At 38.0% G+C, this 15893-nt stretch overlaps 1 protein-coding gene across 3 annotated transcripts in view; it reads left to right on the top strand.

Moving 5' to 3' along the window:
- GLI3 (GLI family zinc finger 3) overlaps positions 1-15893 on the top strand; it is a 208558-nt gene that overhangs the window by 2800 nt on the left and 189865 nt on the right. For all 3 annotated transcript variants that reach the window (XM_017734631.1, XM_008633830.2, XM_017734630.1), the window contains exon 2: positions 11706-11868. In XM_017734631.1, coding sequence (XP_017590120.1) covers positions 11745-11868 — 124 coding nt within the window. In that variant the 5' untranslated portion in view covers positions 11706-11744. The remainder of the gene's footprint in view (positions 1-11705; positions 11869-15893) is intronic.

The raw sequence follows: 15893 nt of genomic DNA, 5'->3' as shown, positions 1-15893 counted from the left end.
AGCAGGACATTTTGTTTTCCAAAGCTTTTCTGTAGAAGTACTGCAAAACAAAGACATCACCTGCATTTTCCTGCTTAAGTGGAGTAACATTTTTGTCTTGAGAAGGTGTGCAGTGGCCAAGACAGTGTTTTACTGCTATACGTAATCATCAGTTGTGAAAGATTGTTCATTTTCAAACACAAAACCAGTTCGTAGCTGAGAAATTAAAGTATCAATGGTTATAAATGATTTTTTTTTCTGAATAGTTGTTGGAAAAACCAAAATACTCAAGTTTGGAGATATCAATATAATTTGTTCACCTTGCAGATTACTTGAATTTTTAACAAGATAAATGTATGCATTGATACTGACCCATGAAAGTTTCAGTTACACTTCCTGCCTTGTTTTGGGGAAAGCTATTTAATTACCTGCACTCCTGTAGTGTGTTTGAATTTCATCCTGCATATTAAAGGAAGGAATGGCATATTTTTATGTTGTAGAGTGTTAGTGAAAAGTTAGTCATCTTTGCCTGATAAATAAGGAATTTGAGGGCTATTAAAGCAGGGTTTATTTGGAGTTATGGAAAGAGGCATTTTAATGATCAGTGTTGCATGTGTTCAACTATATGGAGACAGTAATGTACAAAGAAAAAGCAGACTTGAAGGAAAAGTGAATCAACGAGTCATGAAATCCTCAGGAAAACCTTAGTAATGGAATGTTAATGCTTTTAGACTATAGTAGATTACCTTAAAAGTCAGGCTTTTCTTCTTTATGCAATTGTTGTAAATCCCTGGCTAAAGAATACTTTGAAGAATGCTTTAGTTTTCCTGGCACTCATATTCTGTAGTAATTCTGGTTGTTTTGGAAGATTCAAGATATTTTCTGCCAAGTTGCAGTTAGGCAATTAAAATGCTAAAATGGCTACAGAGGAAGCTTTTTATTCAACAAAAGGTTCAGCTGTAATAATGATTTCAAGTTGTCTTTTAACCACAGGTTTTATAGACATCCTCCTTTTATACTTTGTCATTTTTATAAGGGAATTGATTTGTTATACTTTAAAATCAAATAAAATGAGACAGAATAAACAAAAATAGGGCATGGGTGCTGCTGCAAACTTTTCAAGTTCTTTCAGTGCATTTTTCATCTTTACTTTTATTTGATAGGTCTGTGAAATAGAGCTGTAGACTGGCAGACTTTAAATGAAATTTCACACTTTGATGATTTTTTTTAAACTTTGATATATTGACAGCAAAAGGAGCTGCAAAGCTTTTATATAACTTGAGCAGTAACACCAAGCAGCAGTCAAACGTCTCTATGCATTTGTGTTTAACTGCAGAAGAAAAACATGTCCATGGGCAGTAGAGGGTTCTTATCAACTCCCTAATCCCAGATCCCAGCAAACCTTGAGGGCATGCCTCAGATCTTGCTGAAATCATTGTAGACTCTCACAGTTTGCAGATTAAATATGCTATGTGTTCCTGGCTCCAACAACAGTTTTATGAGCTCACTAAGCTTCCTGTTTTAAGATCCTTTTCTGAAGTTTTTAGGAGCTGCTAAGGGCGATGCTGTCTATGGCAAGTGGTACTTATTAATTCAGGGACACTTTAGGTATTTCATCTTGTCTGTAAAAAGAGCCAAAATTGCTATTTTCAAATTAGAAGTCGAGTTGCACTGGAAAAAAGGAGCTCCTTTAAAGAGGGATTCTGTTGTTTTAATGTGTTTGTCAGTACACAAGGTGACAAAGTTTATACGAGGCTTGATTTGTTTTATGAGGCTTGACTTTGACTGGGCTCTTTAAAACGAGACTTTTTCAGTTGTAATTCTAAGCACAATGCAGCTTTTAGTACATAATTTCTGAGCCTCTTTTAACCAATTGTGTTTGTAGCAGCTCATTAAACATACCTTTGAAGTTCTCGTTCTCCTTTACGTCTCAAAAAAGGGAAAATATATTCTGCCAAGAATGAATTTCAGTGAATCAGGTGGTTAACCTGGCATTCATTGACCCTTCTGAACGTATGGCATTGAACGTTCTGAGTCTGGTCTTTTCTAGGTGCTAAATAGTTAACTCTTATATTTTATTCACTGTAATAATGTTTATGTATTCGGTGCAATAGTTTTAATTAAAAAGGAAAATACTTATTGTCCAACAACATGTGTCATATTGTTCCCAAGAGAACTTGAGCCAATTTTGTGCTTAAAGGTTATTCAGTGAATGAAATTTTGAAAGCCCATTTGTCAAGGTACTGCACGGTTTCTGTTAGTTTTCAACCCCCAAATTCATTGTCCGCATGGCCCAGTCATTAGTCAGCAGTGTATTAGTGCTGCCTTCAGGCAATGCTGCCCAGCACTTCTTCGCACCATTATAGCTCTAAAAGTGTACTCTGCCGACTGGTAGAATTACTGCTCTGATTTCCGCTTGGCTGCTTTTGAGGTAAGTCCCCTCCCTAGCTTCCAGCTCACGATAATCCCTGCTTTCTTTTAAGGCTGCTTTCTGCAGAGATTTAGGGGAAAACTTTCTTAAAGATTGTGCTGGCATCATACTGTGGTTTTGTTGTGGTGTACTCTGTACATATAAATTGTACCTGCCTTACCTTGAAAGTGTATTAAATTGGCTGCTGAAGTGTTGGTTTCTCTCTCTTTAAGAACAAAATAAAAAACGAGGTAATATAGTGATGTTAAAAACCCCTGCGAGGTTACTTAGATTACAGCAAGGGACAAAGTAATTGGGACAGAATGTGTTTGTGTCTAATTAGTTGCTGGGTGTCAGAACTGATAATATCAGAATCTACTACAAGGAGATCTGATTGAATAATTTTCTTAGCTGAAGTTGCCACTCAAATGTCAAGTTATTTTTTACACTGATTATCAAGATGATTAAGCCTTTTAAAAAATTTATTCTTTCTTTATTCATGCTCAAAATGCTGCTGTGTTTTTTTTGGTATCTGATATTTAGTTCAGGGTAAAGTACCAAACAGACCTTTTGGTGGTTTAGAGCTGAACCTCCCCCAGTAGTGTTTGCTGCTTTGTATGACACTGTTTTCTTCGCATACAAATCTGTTAATGTCAAGAAAATCAACTGTGTGTAAAGAATACATCATCCAGCTGCCCAAAGAATGAAGCCTTTATTAGATAAGATTTATGAATACCTGAAACTGAAGAGTCAGAAACACAGATCAAGTTAGTGTCAGTTCAATACGCTGTTCTGAACCGTATATATTAAAATGAAATCCTAGCACTATGGATTCTTAACTATCAGGACATGGTTCGGTGAGGTTTTGCTTGGCTCTTCAATTCACTGTGGATGTTTTTTCTAGGAAAATAATATAGCTGTATAATTCTGTGGTTACACTATTTTAACAAGGTTAGTTGATCGTGAAGTGGATTGTGCATTTGTAATGCAGCAGTTCAGAGTTGTACTGTTGTGTTTTGTCAAGTTACAAAAACGCGAAGGAATCATGGCGCAGTTTTCCTGCTGTTATGAGACAGGTGTAAAACCTAAAGTAAACTGTAAAAGCTGAAGATAAAGTTTTATAAAGTACTTTTCACACTTGAAGTTCTTCCTGGGTATATGGAGTTTTCCTAGCTCTTTTACATGTTAAAACATCTGTGTTGTGTTAGAATGTGAAATTCTGGATGAAGGCATCCCTTAACCTGAGAGTATGCTGAGGAGATAAACAGGCTTCCAGGAATGGGACTGTGATCAAAACATGGCACTTTCAAAAACATTCTACTTGATTCCTTTGATCTTGTTTTAAAATGCTAATTGTAAAATATGGAATACAGTCTTCTTTCATTTGCATATCATAAGTTAGGAACAGAAGGCACATCTTTGCAATAGATGTACATTAAATGCATTCTTCCTTGAGCTCAGTTCCTGTATAGATTGACATTGATATATAGATCAAGTTTTGATTCTAAGGAAACTTTCATCTGTTGGGATTGATGAGATAAAACAAAAAGTGTGAAGAAAGTGGTCATTTCACTGGAATGTTGAGCTCCACTGCCTGAAATTAGAGTACTTCTGCATTTTTCTGTGGAAGTTGTAGTGACTTCTTACTTGACTAAATAAGTGGTGCAAAGCACATCCATTACAGAGGTTTGTAATTTGCTTTACCAAGCTGTTTGTCGACAAGAAGGGAACGATAAAACCAGCCTGTATTGTGACCATAAGTATTCCTAGGAACAGTATCAGTCAAGGAAGTCATAGAGTGTTATCCACACAGCAAGTCTTGCTGTTGTCCCCCTCACTGTTCTCTCAGAATATTCCTGGCATTTCAGATCTTGAGAGTATGAATGAACCAAAATTCAGGTTTCATGAAACGAATGCGTTGCCAAAGGAAATCCCTGCACTGTTACTTAAGTTTGTTTTTTGACTTAGTGCTGCTGAATTCCTGAAAAAAGATAGGGCAAAAGCAGAGTATAGACTTGGTAGGGAAGTTTGAAGTGTTGCCCCTCATTGTAACCTATTGCTACAAACAGTACAGTTCACAGGAGATTTTTTTTCTACCCCTCGGTGCTAATTCTTTTACAGCTAATCTTACTTTGACATAATTATTAGTTTTTCCTGCTGCAGAATTTGAAGCACAAGAACAAGTAGGATTGCAAAACAAGCAGTAACACAGCTTATTCTGATTTTTTGAGCAATATGAGGCAGTTTAATTGGAAGGAGTTCTGATTCCTCCTGGGTAAGTGCATTACTGGTTTTAAACACAACCCCCCTCCCTAAATATACTAAAGTATTCGGAGACTTGAAAGATATGTAGCACTTTCTATTTTTTAAGAAATAAACTTTATTCTTTCCATTGTATTTGGGTAGTTCGTAAGAGAGTCAAAAAAGGAATAAGGAAACACAAGACCATGTGATTAAAATAACAAATGCTTAAATGCAGGGTTAATGACCTGATTTATTTGTTTTGTTTTGGTTGTGGGGTTATTTGCTTGTTTGCTTTTCCTTAAAGTTCAGTTCCTTATTGTAAAGAATCTCAGACAATGAATTGATTATAAAATTTTACCTCAGAGGATATATCATATCTGACTTGTAAAGCCACTGAGATGTGTTTTAAGTTGGGGCTCTGTCTCCCTCAGCTTCATGTTGCATGTTCCCAAACAGCAGCTTCTGTGAGGGATAGACTAGGTGGAGATGGACAGTTCAACCTGAATCCTTCAGTGTTGTTATCCATTAAGTTCTGTTTACTGAGTATGAAAATGAATAATTTATTTCCTGGCAGAAATCTGTTTTATTTAGATACAGAGTTTAATCTGTTTAAGTAATAGTGAAAACATTTAATTGGGGTTATACTTAACAGCTTTTTAAATCCGAAAACAAAAGTAGATATAATCTACTTGTAAGACTGTGTGGTTGATGTGTATTTAAAGCAACTGAGGTGCTGCCTCAGTGGAAAGTGCCACTTACTGATCCTACTGTATGTGTATGTTTTAAATATTTTCAGAACTTTTAGGTAACTGAGTAGCAGAAATACATAAGCAAGTATAATTCCCCTGGAGTCGAGCAACTATTACAATCAGTCAGTACTTCAGTGTATGCCATAGAATATTTTCTTGCTTTGGATCTTAATCACAAGGATGCTAATAGCACTGCTTTGCCTAGCTGACTGCCTTTGTGTTTGTGATCCTCGTTGTTGTTGCCACAAGCTATTTAACCTATCAGGAATAGATCAGATCGTCATTAACCAGGCTTTAGGTCTAGTTGTTTTTCAGTCTTTATGGGAGGAAAGAAATCAAAGGAAAGTAACAAGGAAAAGACAGCAGATGGTAATGAACTAGGAAAGATTGTATTAATACATGTTGTGTCCCTTAACTGAGCGTATTTTTCAATTTCAAGCTATGAATCCACCTATCTGATTCTGTCAGGATCTTTCTTTCTTTCTTTCTTTCTTTCTTTCTTTCTTTCTTTCTTTCTTTCTTTCTTTCTTTCTTTCTTTCTTTCTTTCTTTCTTTCTTTCTTTCTTTCTTTCTTTCTTTCTTTCTTTCTTTCCCCCCCCCCCCCCCCTTATTGCTTGTTGTGGTTTTATATAAAGTGGCTATAAAACTATTTGTGCTGTTTATATTGGTCTTAGTCTTACTGAGAGTAGTTGTCACAACAGGGAAGAACCCAAATAAAGTTTACCCTGGAGTAATTAATGAGGGTTGCAGAATTCTGGTTTAGCTTACAAAGAATTGGAAAAGGATAAAACTATTTTTAAAATATTCAGGTTAGTTCCTATAGCTATTAAAAAAATGGTGAGATATACCAAGAGGTTAATGTTACAGTTGGAAAATATTTCTTAAAATGTCTGAGCACCTGAACATTTTTCATCAGGTTCTGTCAGGGGTAACTTTGTCAGTGCAGCTTTGCTAGCGGGTTTGATAGAAAGCAATGCTGAAATCTAGGTGGGTTTTGGAAGTTAAATGTACCTGAATCAAGCCTATATAAATCAGTGTGAAACAGCTCCTATATAGTAGCTTAAGATTGTCTCATGTAAATTTGGCATTTGAATGTGGCTGAACAAGATGCATTTTTTTTATCCTTAAATAATCCCAAGGAACAGTGCAACCCATGTTGATAAAGTTGATAAAGGGCCCTTTCTGGTTGAGAGAGACTGTAATTTCCTGATTGTTCTTTGTGCCTCCCCTTGTGTTTTTCACTTTCATACAGTTGCGCTATTCAAGATGTATTGTATCCCCAAAGACTGCTTCCAGTAGTGTGGATCAAAGTAGTACCTATGAACACCCTAACTACCCAGAGTTATTTCTGAAAAATTAAACATGCTATGTTTGCTTGCACGCTGATTGGGGCACTCTGGTTGCTGATAGCAATCAGTATGAACTTCCCTACTGCTGATGTAATGATGATGAATGCTGTGACACTGCTATTTCAGACAGCTCTTCTCAGTGGATGCAAACCACTTGTTAATGAATTGAGTACAACTATAGCAGCATCAAGTAAAACAGGGAAAGGTTTTGCTTGCCTTTTTTTTTTTTTTAATTCAACATGTTAAAAGATATCCCTCAAAAAATAAAAATAAACTGAAGGCAGAAGGTTTAAATTCACAAGAAACATAAACCAGTCTAACATGCAAATTGAGAATTTTAAATGCTTACACTTCAGTACTTAGACCAAAGCAAGCAGTCTTACTGAAGTCAGTGAGCGTATTCCTAGGAATAAATATTTGAATGGTCTGGTCTTTAAAACTAATGTATGCAATATAAATAAAATGATTTAGAAAGTAGTTCAGACAGGAAAAGTGACACAGAGTGAAGATTTCTTGGAAAATTGAAATGTATGTTCAGAAAGGGTCAAGTTTCTTGTTCTTCCAAGCACAGGGCTGCTCCACTGGTTAGTTTGCACTGTGAAGAAACGAACGAAAAGATGTGGATTTTTTTTCTCCCCAGTATATTAATATGATCATTTTTACTATTGTAGGGCACAGTTATATAATCAACACACATAAGGACCGTAAATTACATAATAAGAAGTTACTTGAAAGAATTTTTTTGTTCGAAGTAAGTTTCCAACATTGTCATTTGTTGGCACTCCTTTTAAAAGAGACAGTTTTCCTCATCTAACTAGTTCATTTCAGTAGCTTGTTCCTAAAATTCCTCCAATATAATATGCAATTGGGGAAGGCTTACATTTATGTTTTAAAAAGCAGAGACACACCTGCATGCAGGTTACTGTTTTGAGAGGGATTAGGTTTAAAATGGGGATCTGGAATTAATTGTGCAGTGGGTTCAGGCTTCAGGGAAATTACAAAAGGTTCAAGCATGTCTGAATGGGAAAAAGCCATGAATGTTTGCTTTCAGGAAAGAATGTTTATCCCTCTATTTACCTATGAAAGTTTAGGCTTTTGCCCATGTACTGCTATAGCATTTTCTTGCCATTCATATGGACATGGAGATGCTGGATAGCTGATGAAATTAGCTTTCAGGTTTTTTGAAAGTGGAACTCCTTGCTGTGAATAGATGCAGATTGTCTCAGGCCTGGAGGCCAGAACAGGGAAGTAACTGACCCACACACTGGAGAGAGTTATGTACACCCTAATACAAGCCATTTTGTATTTTAATGTGGAGAGGATGTCTGGCTGGGTGATTTTTAGAATGCTGTTTTATAGGGGCTAGCAACCAGCAGAAAGAAATCTTTACCTAATCTGGACTTTTTTTTTTTTTTGTGACCTGCAGCTCCTGTATTTCAGTACAATTTCTGAGAGAAAATAAAAATCAGCCAAAATTAACGAGAATTATTCTAGAAGATGTGTGTCTGGCTTGTGTTTTCAACTTCTTCCTAAGGTAGTCTTCATGAAAAAAAAAAGATTTTTGGGGCACCGTATTGATTTCCTGATGATTGCTTCCCTAAGGGGCATGCTTGGCAAAACATAGTAAGCCACATCCCTCTAATTATTAGTCCTGCCTTCTCTTCTGGCCTTCCGTACTTTCCCCACCATGTGTACCACTGTTGATACGTCACTGGAGGTGGCTGGATCTGCAGGAATTCTTGGAGGTGTCTGTGTCACGTGTGTGTGGATTGGGAGCAGAGGACAGAGGGCACAGGAGGAAAGGCCTGCAATGCCCAGGCCATCGGTTTGTGGTGCAGGGTATAGAGCTGAGTAACAAAATTCACTCTAGCAGTGTTCCCTCTTCCATGCTGACATGAATAAAAGCAGCCTTCTGAATGTAAACTAAATAGACATGAACCAGAACAGGTACCAAGAACAGGTGTTTATATTAGTTCTTGGCCAGTTCTGTAATTTTCTGTCCAAAAATTTAAGTGCTGCTTTAGGCCTCTGTTCTGCACTGTTGTCCACACCAGGTAGCATAAAACAGAGAACTGATAGAGAATGATGAAGAGAATGGAATTATGTCTGCTAGTCTTACTTCCAGTAAAGAAGATGACCCCAAAGCACCAGAAAAATCTCATTGGCAGTGTGTTGGGGAAAGAAATAAAGTAGCCAAGAGAATGGATGATGTCAGTCTAATCAGCCACATGTTGCTCTTGAATTGTAGATGACCAAAAGATGCTTTTTATGAGATTAAGGCCATCTTAACTCCTTGAAGTACCTTCATTACCTTCCTTTTCTGAGAAGTGGTAGGATCAGCTTGTAATGGAGGTCCTGTCCTGTCATGATGAGACAGGGAAGGAGGTGGAGATAAGTGAGGAGGTGGAGATAAGTGAAGGCTCCTTGCACATACCTGCATAGACATCTGTGTGGCAGGAGGCAGTGGAACCACTTTAGACACCTGTCATCATTTTTGTGACCTCTACCCAAATGTTTCATGCTACTCCACTGGCCTTGTGGAGGCAGAGTGTGTGGCTTCTTACTTTCTAGTTGAATAGGGAGTATAATTGCTTCCTTTCATGACTTTAAGTCAAAAGAAACACACTTGTGAACCAAGGACCAAACAAAAAGGGGGACCAGTTCTTCAGCTTCCTCTTCCAATTTTTCAAAGTCATACTCTTTGGTGTAAGTCAGGATGCTGCCTCAATAGCAGTGTTGGCCCTTAGAAGGCAACAGAAGAAAAATAACCACAGCTGAAGATGTATAGCTTTTTTAGTTCCTTCAGAGATGCATAGAAAGTTATTAATTTGAGCTAATGTTAAATAACTCAAAGGTGGTTAGTCAGAGGATAGGAGGGTACATTGAAGGACTCATGCAGTGGTCGGAGGCTGGGTAGAGGCAGGTTTTGGTGTTCATGTGGCCAGGGTTGTATAGAGCAAACAAACACGTTCCTCTCAGTGTGAGGTGAACAGCTTGGCAGTAGTGCAAGCCTCCCCCCTCTCTACTAATGCAAGAGACTGAAAAGCAAGATACTCAAGCTAACTAATGAAACTGGGGATGCCCTTGCATGAGGTGTGCAAAGGGAAAAAAGGAGGAAGCATATGAGCATATGAGAAATTTGGGACGGTGCTGTTTGCAAAGCTCATGTGAGGTGTCTCCTCAAGGAGATTTTTTTTACCCATTGCTGGGTAAAACTCAGGGCTGTTGCAAGTTGAGTATTGTTAGATCTCTCCTACTCCCTATTTGAAGACACCTGACATTCCCCTTAGCATTCTGGTAGGAAGTTGTTTCACAGATCACAGTAATATTTATAGCACTTTCACAGATAGATCTTGAGAGTAGTCATAGAAGTCCTCTTCTATGGCAGGCTGAGCTTTGTTATTCCTGTTTTTAGCAAGCAAGAAACTCAAGGAAAGAAAAATGCCTTGCCAAAGCTTAGACAGTAGGTCAGTGGCAGAGAGTCTCTGATATCTAGCCCAGTTCCTTGGCTGTGCTGCCTAGCTAAATAATGATTCATTTAGTGATTGGGCTCTACTTTGATCCCTACTGTATAACAATGAGGCTTTGGAGTGTTTTATTGTACTATTAAAAAGAACTCCTACTAGGAAGGTGGGAAGGGGAAGGTTTACTAGACAGCTGTGTTTGTGATGAATTGGCTTTGCAGCCCTTTTTTTTTTGGTTTGATGTTGTTTCTTCTTTTTTTTTTTGGTTTGGAGGGGTTTTTTTGTATTTTTTTTGACTGTCAAAGATTGGGGAAGCAGGTTGCTAATATAATTACACTTCATTACGCTTTACTTTGTGGCTTTTTAAAGCTTTTTTAAAATTTTATTTAAATGGTGTCCTAGAAGAGTGTGACTTCCTTCCATTTTAGACCCATTTGACTAACAAGCAGTGTTGCTCATAGCAGAAAACTATTTATTATTATTTTTTGCTGTTGTTGCATAAATTCATGTTCAAACCACCAAAGTACCAAGGTATTTGGTTTTACGCATGATATGTGCTGAATATTGATGATTTGTGTAAAGCTTACTTGGACAGGCAGGTGTGCATCAAGTTAAGCTGCAGACCAATACTTGGAAACAAACGTTTGTGTCCTTCACAGCCTAAGATCCCTGCAGTCTTGGGGCTTGGTGTGCCTGCACTGCTGCACAAGCACCAATACCCTTTTGGAAGTTTCTGGGCTTCTTGGGTTTCCATCAGTAATATAAAATATCTGAGAATAAGGAGAAAAGATTTGTGGGGTATAAAATGAATATATCACTGGAGATGACACTGAGAACATCCAGGAAAGGCAAAATAACCAGATACACATCTCTACAGAGCTTTCTATTTCCAGCGTTTACATGCAAAAGAAAGTGATCTCATTATCTGCCACCAGCAATAATATTTGTCTTTTCCTGTGGTTTTTCGGGGTGTTTCACCAATGCAATTTTGTTTGAATTAGATTTCTGAACAAACAAAGTGAGAGATGTTTACATGAGTAACAAGGTGTAGAGATAGACAGGATAATTCCCGCTGCAGTGTGTTCCAACACCATGAATGTTGAAATTTAAATATTTGGCTTCTAGAGTCAACATGAATGTCTGTCTTGATTTTTTTTTTTTCTTTTGCCTTGTTCCAAAGTGCTCTGGGCATAAGAGAAAAATACTGGCCTTTTTTCCCCCTGGATCCATTAAAACCTTTCCGAATTTAAAAAAGTGGACTTACCCATCAAACAGCATAGTGGTTTGTGATGCTGATTCTCTTTAAAGGCAAACATGCTTATTTTTGGTGTTAGTATTTCTTTAAATTCCTTAGGAATTCATGCATGCAAACATGATTTGATGAGCTTACAGAACTGTGAACTGCTAATTCAGTTGTGCTCCAGGCTCTTCTTCAGGTGAGAGGGGTGAGAAGATTTGGGCAGAGCTTTCAAACAGTCTTTAAAGTTTATGACTCTCTTGTTTCATTCAGGTATTAGTGCAAGGAGAGCTGAAGTAATGAGAAGTCATCATGGAGGCGCAGTCCCATAGCTCTACCACAACTGAGAAGAAAAAAGTGGAGAATTCCATCGTGAAATGCTCCAGTCGAACAGATGTCAGTGAGAAAGCTGTTGCCTCCAGCACAACTTCCAATGGTGAGTAACAGCAGGGATTTACTAGCAGCCAAACCTACAGAAATTTTATGTTCACTGCATTCCTTGTGAATTGAGCATTTGCACCTGGATCAGTGTTTGTTCTACAAAAAGGCTAAAGAAAATGAATGGGGGAGGGGTGGTGGTGGTGGAAAGTGGTAGGATACAATAAGGCCTGTTTTGGCATCAGGCATAGTCTCTTTCTTCCAGATGTTCTAATTTGAGATGTAAATGTGCTAAGTTATTTATTATAGGAAGTTCCTGTTTCTGGCATTTTGGAAATTGTCTTGATTAGCCTGGCAGGGCCTGCAAGTGCTTTGCATTTGGTCACTGAAATCTCTTACAGTAGTTAGGTAATTAGTTATTACTATAGAGACAGAAGTAGGTCTGTCAAAATTAGTGTCAAAGGGTTTTTTTTTTCTCTTCTTCTACAAATAGACTTCCTTCTCACAAAGGGCTGTCCCACCTCCCCAAAGTTCCTTAATGCCTGGAACAAAACATCAAGCTAAGTGTGTATCCTCTGGTGGATTCATTTCAAAGTTGTGAATGTACAGCTTGTAGATTTGCAAAACTGGAGTAGTTTGCTTAATTCTCCCCAGAGATTATATCTCAGTTGACAATTTTACATATACCCTGCTCCTCTGAAGAGTGTGAGCTAATCCCAGCCCTAGACCTTTTCATTGTTTGGATTAAGAGGGCTGAGCATATTGATTCCCACTAATGCAGAACTCCTGTTGCATTAGGAAAGAAAATTGCTTGAAATGGTGTGGGCGGAGTGGATTTTGGATAGTTGCAGATTAACTGTTGTTTTTTTACAAATCAGTCTAGTAATGGTGAAAAGCAGAACATGCCTTTCTGTATGTTTTGTAGTCCTGGTGTATTTCTGGCAAAACATTTTCTGTTCACACTTTCTGCTTCCATCATGCTCACTCATCTGGGCTTGTGGTCCAGGTCAGGTTCTCACTTTGATATCTTGAATAAAGGTTTCTGCTTTCTCAAAGAAACAGGTATCTCCCACTAGACTACTGCAGAAAATACATGAATCCTACAGCCATACTAGAGGGGAATCTCCGTGGGTCAGTAAAAATTAGATGGCACATGTCCCAGTATCCTTCTGTGTGACTGGACTTCAGATTCAAAGCAAACTCAACACCTGCTTGCATACTAGATGGAATTGATCCCCATGAGAGTATAAAACTCCTGAGCAGCTATGGAAAAAGTTGCATCAGTTTTCTAAGGCATATGAAATTAGATCCTCAGCTGGTTAAGTCAGTGCAGATCCGTTGCTGTCAATAGAATTACAGTGGTTCGCATTAGCTGAAGGGGTCCCCATTGTATTTTTTTTAATCGATAATAGGATTTTCCACATTGGCCCAACTTTTCAAACAGATGACTGTTAAACACATATGCATATTCTTTGATGTGTCAGGGGTTTGTACTTAAACGTTCATCTCTGACTGTTTGGGGTAGCTTGAATATTATTGGTAAACATTTAGAGGGCTAAAATGAAAGCTTGCAAGATGGTTTTGCCTAATTCTGACACTGATCTACCCCGTGGTCAAGTAATTTTCTTTCTTTAATGGTAGTATTAGTTCTTAACTACGTGCTTCTCCTGTGTGGAGTATTACTGCATGGCAGGGGCATCAAACTCCCAAGAGCTGGAAAGACTTAAAGTCTAGTGAATGACTACAAAGTTGTGTCACTGGAATTATCTCCTGCTAATGGAAGGAGATGCTAAGGTAGTACGCTCCTGGGGCCCAAGACTTCGTTTTCTTAAGACAATGACAGTTAACTTTGTTTTCAGTGGGTCTTTGTATTTAAGGAAGATACCAGGATCTCCAAGGTTTGGGTTTCTAATCTACCTTCATGCATAACAGAGCAAACGAGTTTCAAGAGATACAGAGTTGGGCTTCAAAGGGATAAAAAATTAGATTCCTTCTTTGATATGAAAAATTTCCTCTTAGTCTAGAGACTTCATGGAGCATGTATCAAAACAAATACTAGTACTAAAACTTTAGGAACTTAGATGTTAAGTTTTACTCTTGCAGTGTTTCAGAAGTTTTGCTTCTTGCAGATGTGATTGTCATGATAATGAATTTTGGTTACAGGGACAATTTGCATGAAAGCTGGAGCTTGCATGCATTTGCATCTTTTGTTCTTTAATGCTGGAATGAGTATTACTACAGGAACATCATCAGTTGCTATAAGACACCACTCCTACAAAACACCAGCTTTTGTCGATTCAGTGCCTCTTTTTTTTGCAAAGAGCTGCGGTAATGTTAAATGTTGTGATTTGCATTTGAATGCTCTGTTAAACAAGGTAAGGTACCCTTAAAAATAACAAAAGGACAGAATGATCCCTGCTATTCTTCTCAGAAGACTGATGTCATTGCAGAGCAACATCTGCCTATCTTACCAATGTCACCTCATAATCATGTCTAATATCAGTGCTTCTGTCCTTCTGGACTACTCATGAATTAACAAAGTTTGCAGGGTAATGTATGTAAGTGATACCTGTCTGAGATGTGATGTACAGACCAGTATTTTCTTAGTAGCTCTGCTGTCTTCTGAAGGAGTCAGAACTTGGATCATAAACAGATGGAAAGCTGCTAGTTATGGCCTTTATGCAAAGCTTACAGTCATGAGGAAACAAAGAAAATGCCAGTATTTCAACAGCTCCCAGAAAGGAGTGACACAACCGGGAGCATGATCTATGTTAATATGGCTATTATATTGAGTGTGGAAAAGTTTTAAATCATATGGTGTGCAGACTATATATTGAAGAATCTGGTGTAAATCTAGGTGCAAGGGAAAGAAAGTGGGAAAGGTGAGCTGGGAGGGTAGCTCACATGTTAACCTGAACAACACAGTACAAGTTCTGGGGCTCAGACTAAGGGCTGCCTTTTGGAAGATAGCAGCTCCACTTAGTCTCAAACAGTGAGCAGGCATGGGCCACAGTTCACGTTAGCCACTTCTGCTGAGTTGCTGTCATTAGCTTAGTACCATAAAGATTTCTGCTGCACTTACCTGACTGCAAACTCTGTATTGCTGAGATGCTTGCAATGTGTTAGATATGGACCTGCCAGCATTTCCATTATAAACTCCTAAATATAGGGGTTTATAATGAAGCCATTAAAATTTGCTCCAGGACAAAACATCTACTGGAGCAAATTAAAATTTCTTTTAAAATACATGTGATTAAAAAAAAAATAATAATAATTTGTAATAACTAAGGAAAATCTTTGGTGCACTTTAATTCCCAGAGGGACCACTCTTGCTTTGTTTTGAATTCATTTTTGCAAGCTTTTGATTTTTTTCTTCTTTGTGTTTCATTTTGTGTGTCTCAACCAAACTGCATGCAGTTTACTAGGATACATTCCTTTGCAAATTGTTCTTTTTCATCCTTTATTTGACTCCTATATTTACTGCTAGGCTAATATCCAGGGGGACAAAAACTGCTAAAGAAAACTGCTACTGGAGATGTTAATTCACAAAAGGTTGTATCAATAAAAGGTTTGAGCTGCGGTATAAAGTAAGCTTAGTTTTGTGTGTGGTGGGAGTTGATAACCTCAGACTGATCTGCTTTGGCAAGGTAATAACAACAACAAATAAATTGCATTTATGTCATGACTGTGCCACTTGTATTACACTGGAGTAGAGGCTAGTGCCCTGGACCACCTCACTAACATGGGGCTGTATTATCAGGTCTTGTCTTCTCACCTGCACGTTCGTGCCACTTTTCTGGAAACAAAGCACCAAGACCCTGTTCCTTACCATGTCAGTGTGGATTTAGGTCAATCTGAAGGTTGCTGCATGCACACACCAGTTTCTATCAAGTTGTGGAAAGAATGTCTTTCTTTTGGGTGGTATCCATTGATAAACTCATTAACCTTAGTTCTGAGCTCCTGTTGGAGAGCCTTTGTCTGGTGTTGCAGGTCACAAAACGTGCCTTGCTAGACCTCTGTTGGATAATACAGTACCTCCTGTAATTTCAAGTAATTCCAGGATTAGAAAGAAATCATCAGGTG

The sequence above is a fragment of the Corvus brachyrhynchos genome, unplaced genomic scaffold (assembly GCF_000691975.1).
Source record: "Corvus brachyrhynchos isolate BGI_N302 unplaced genomic scaffold, ASM69197v1 scaffold94, whole genome shotgun sequence".
NCBI lineage: Eukaryota > Metazoa > Chordata > Aves > Passeriformes > Corvidae > Corvus > Corvus brachyrhynchos.
Note: the sequence above shows the minus strand (reverse complement) of the source record. Positions and strands in the feature narration are given on the sequence as shown.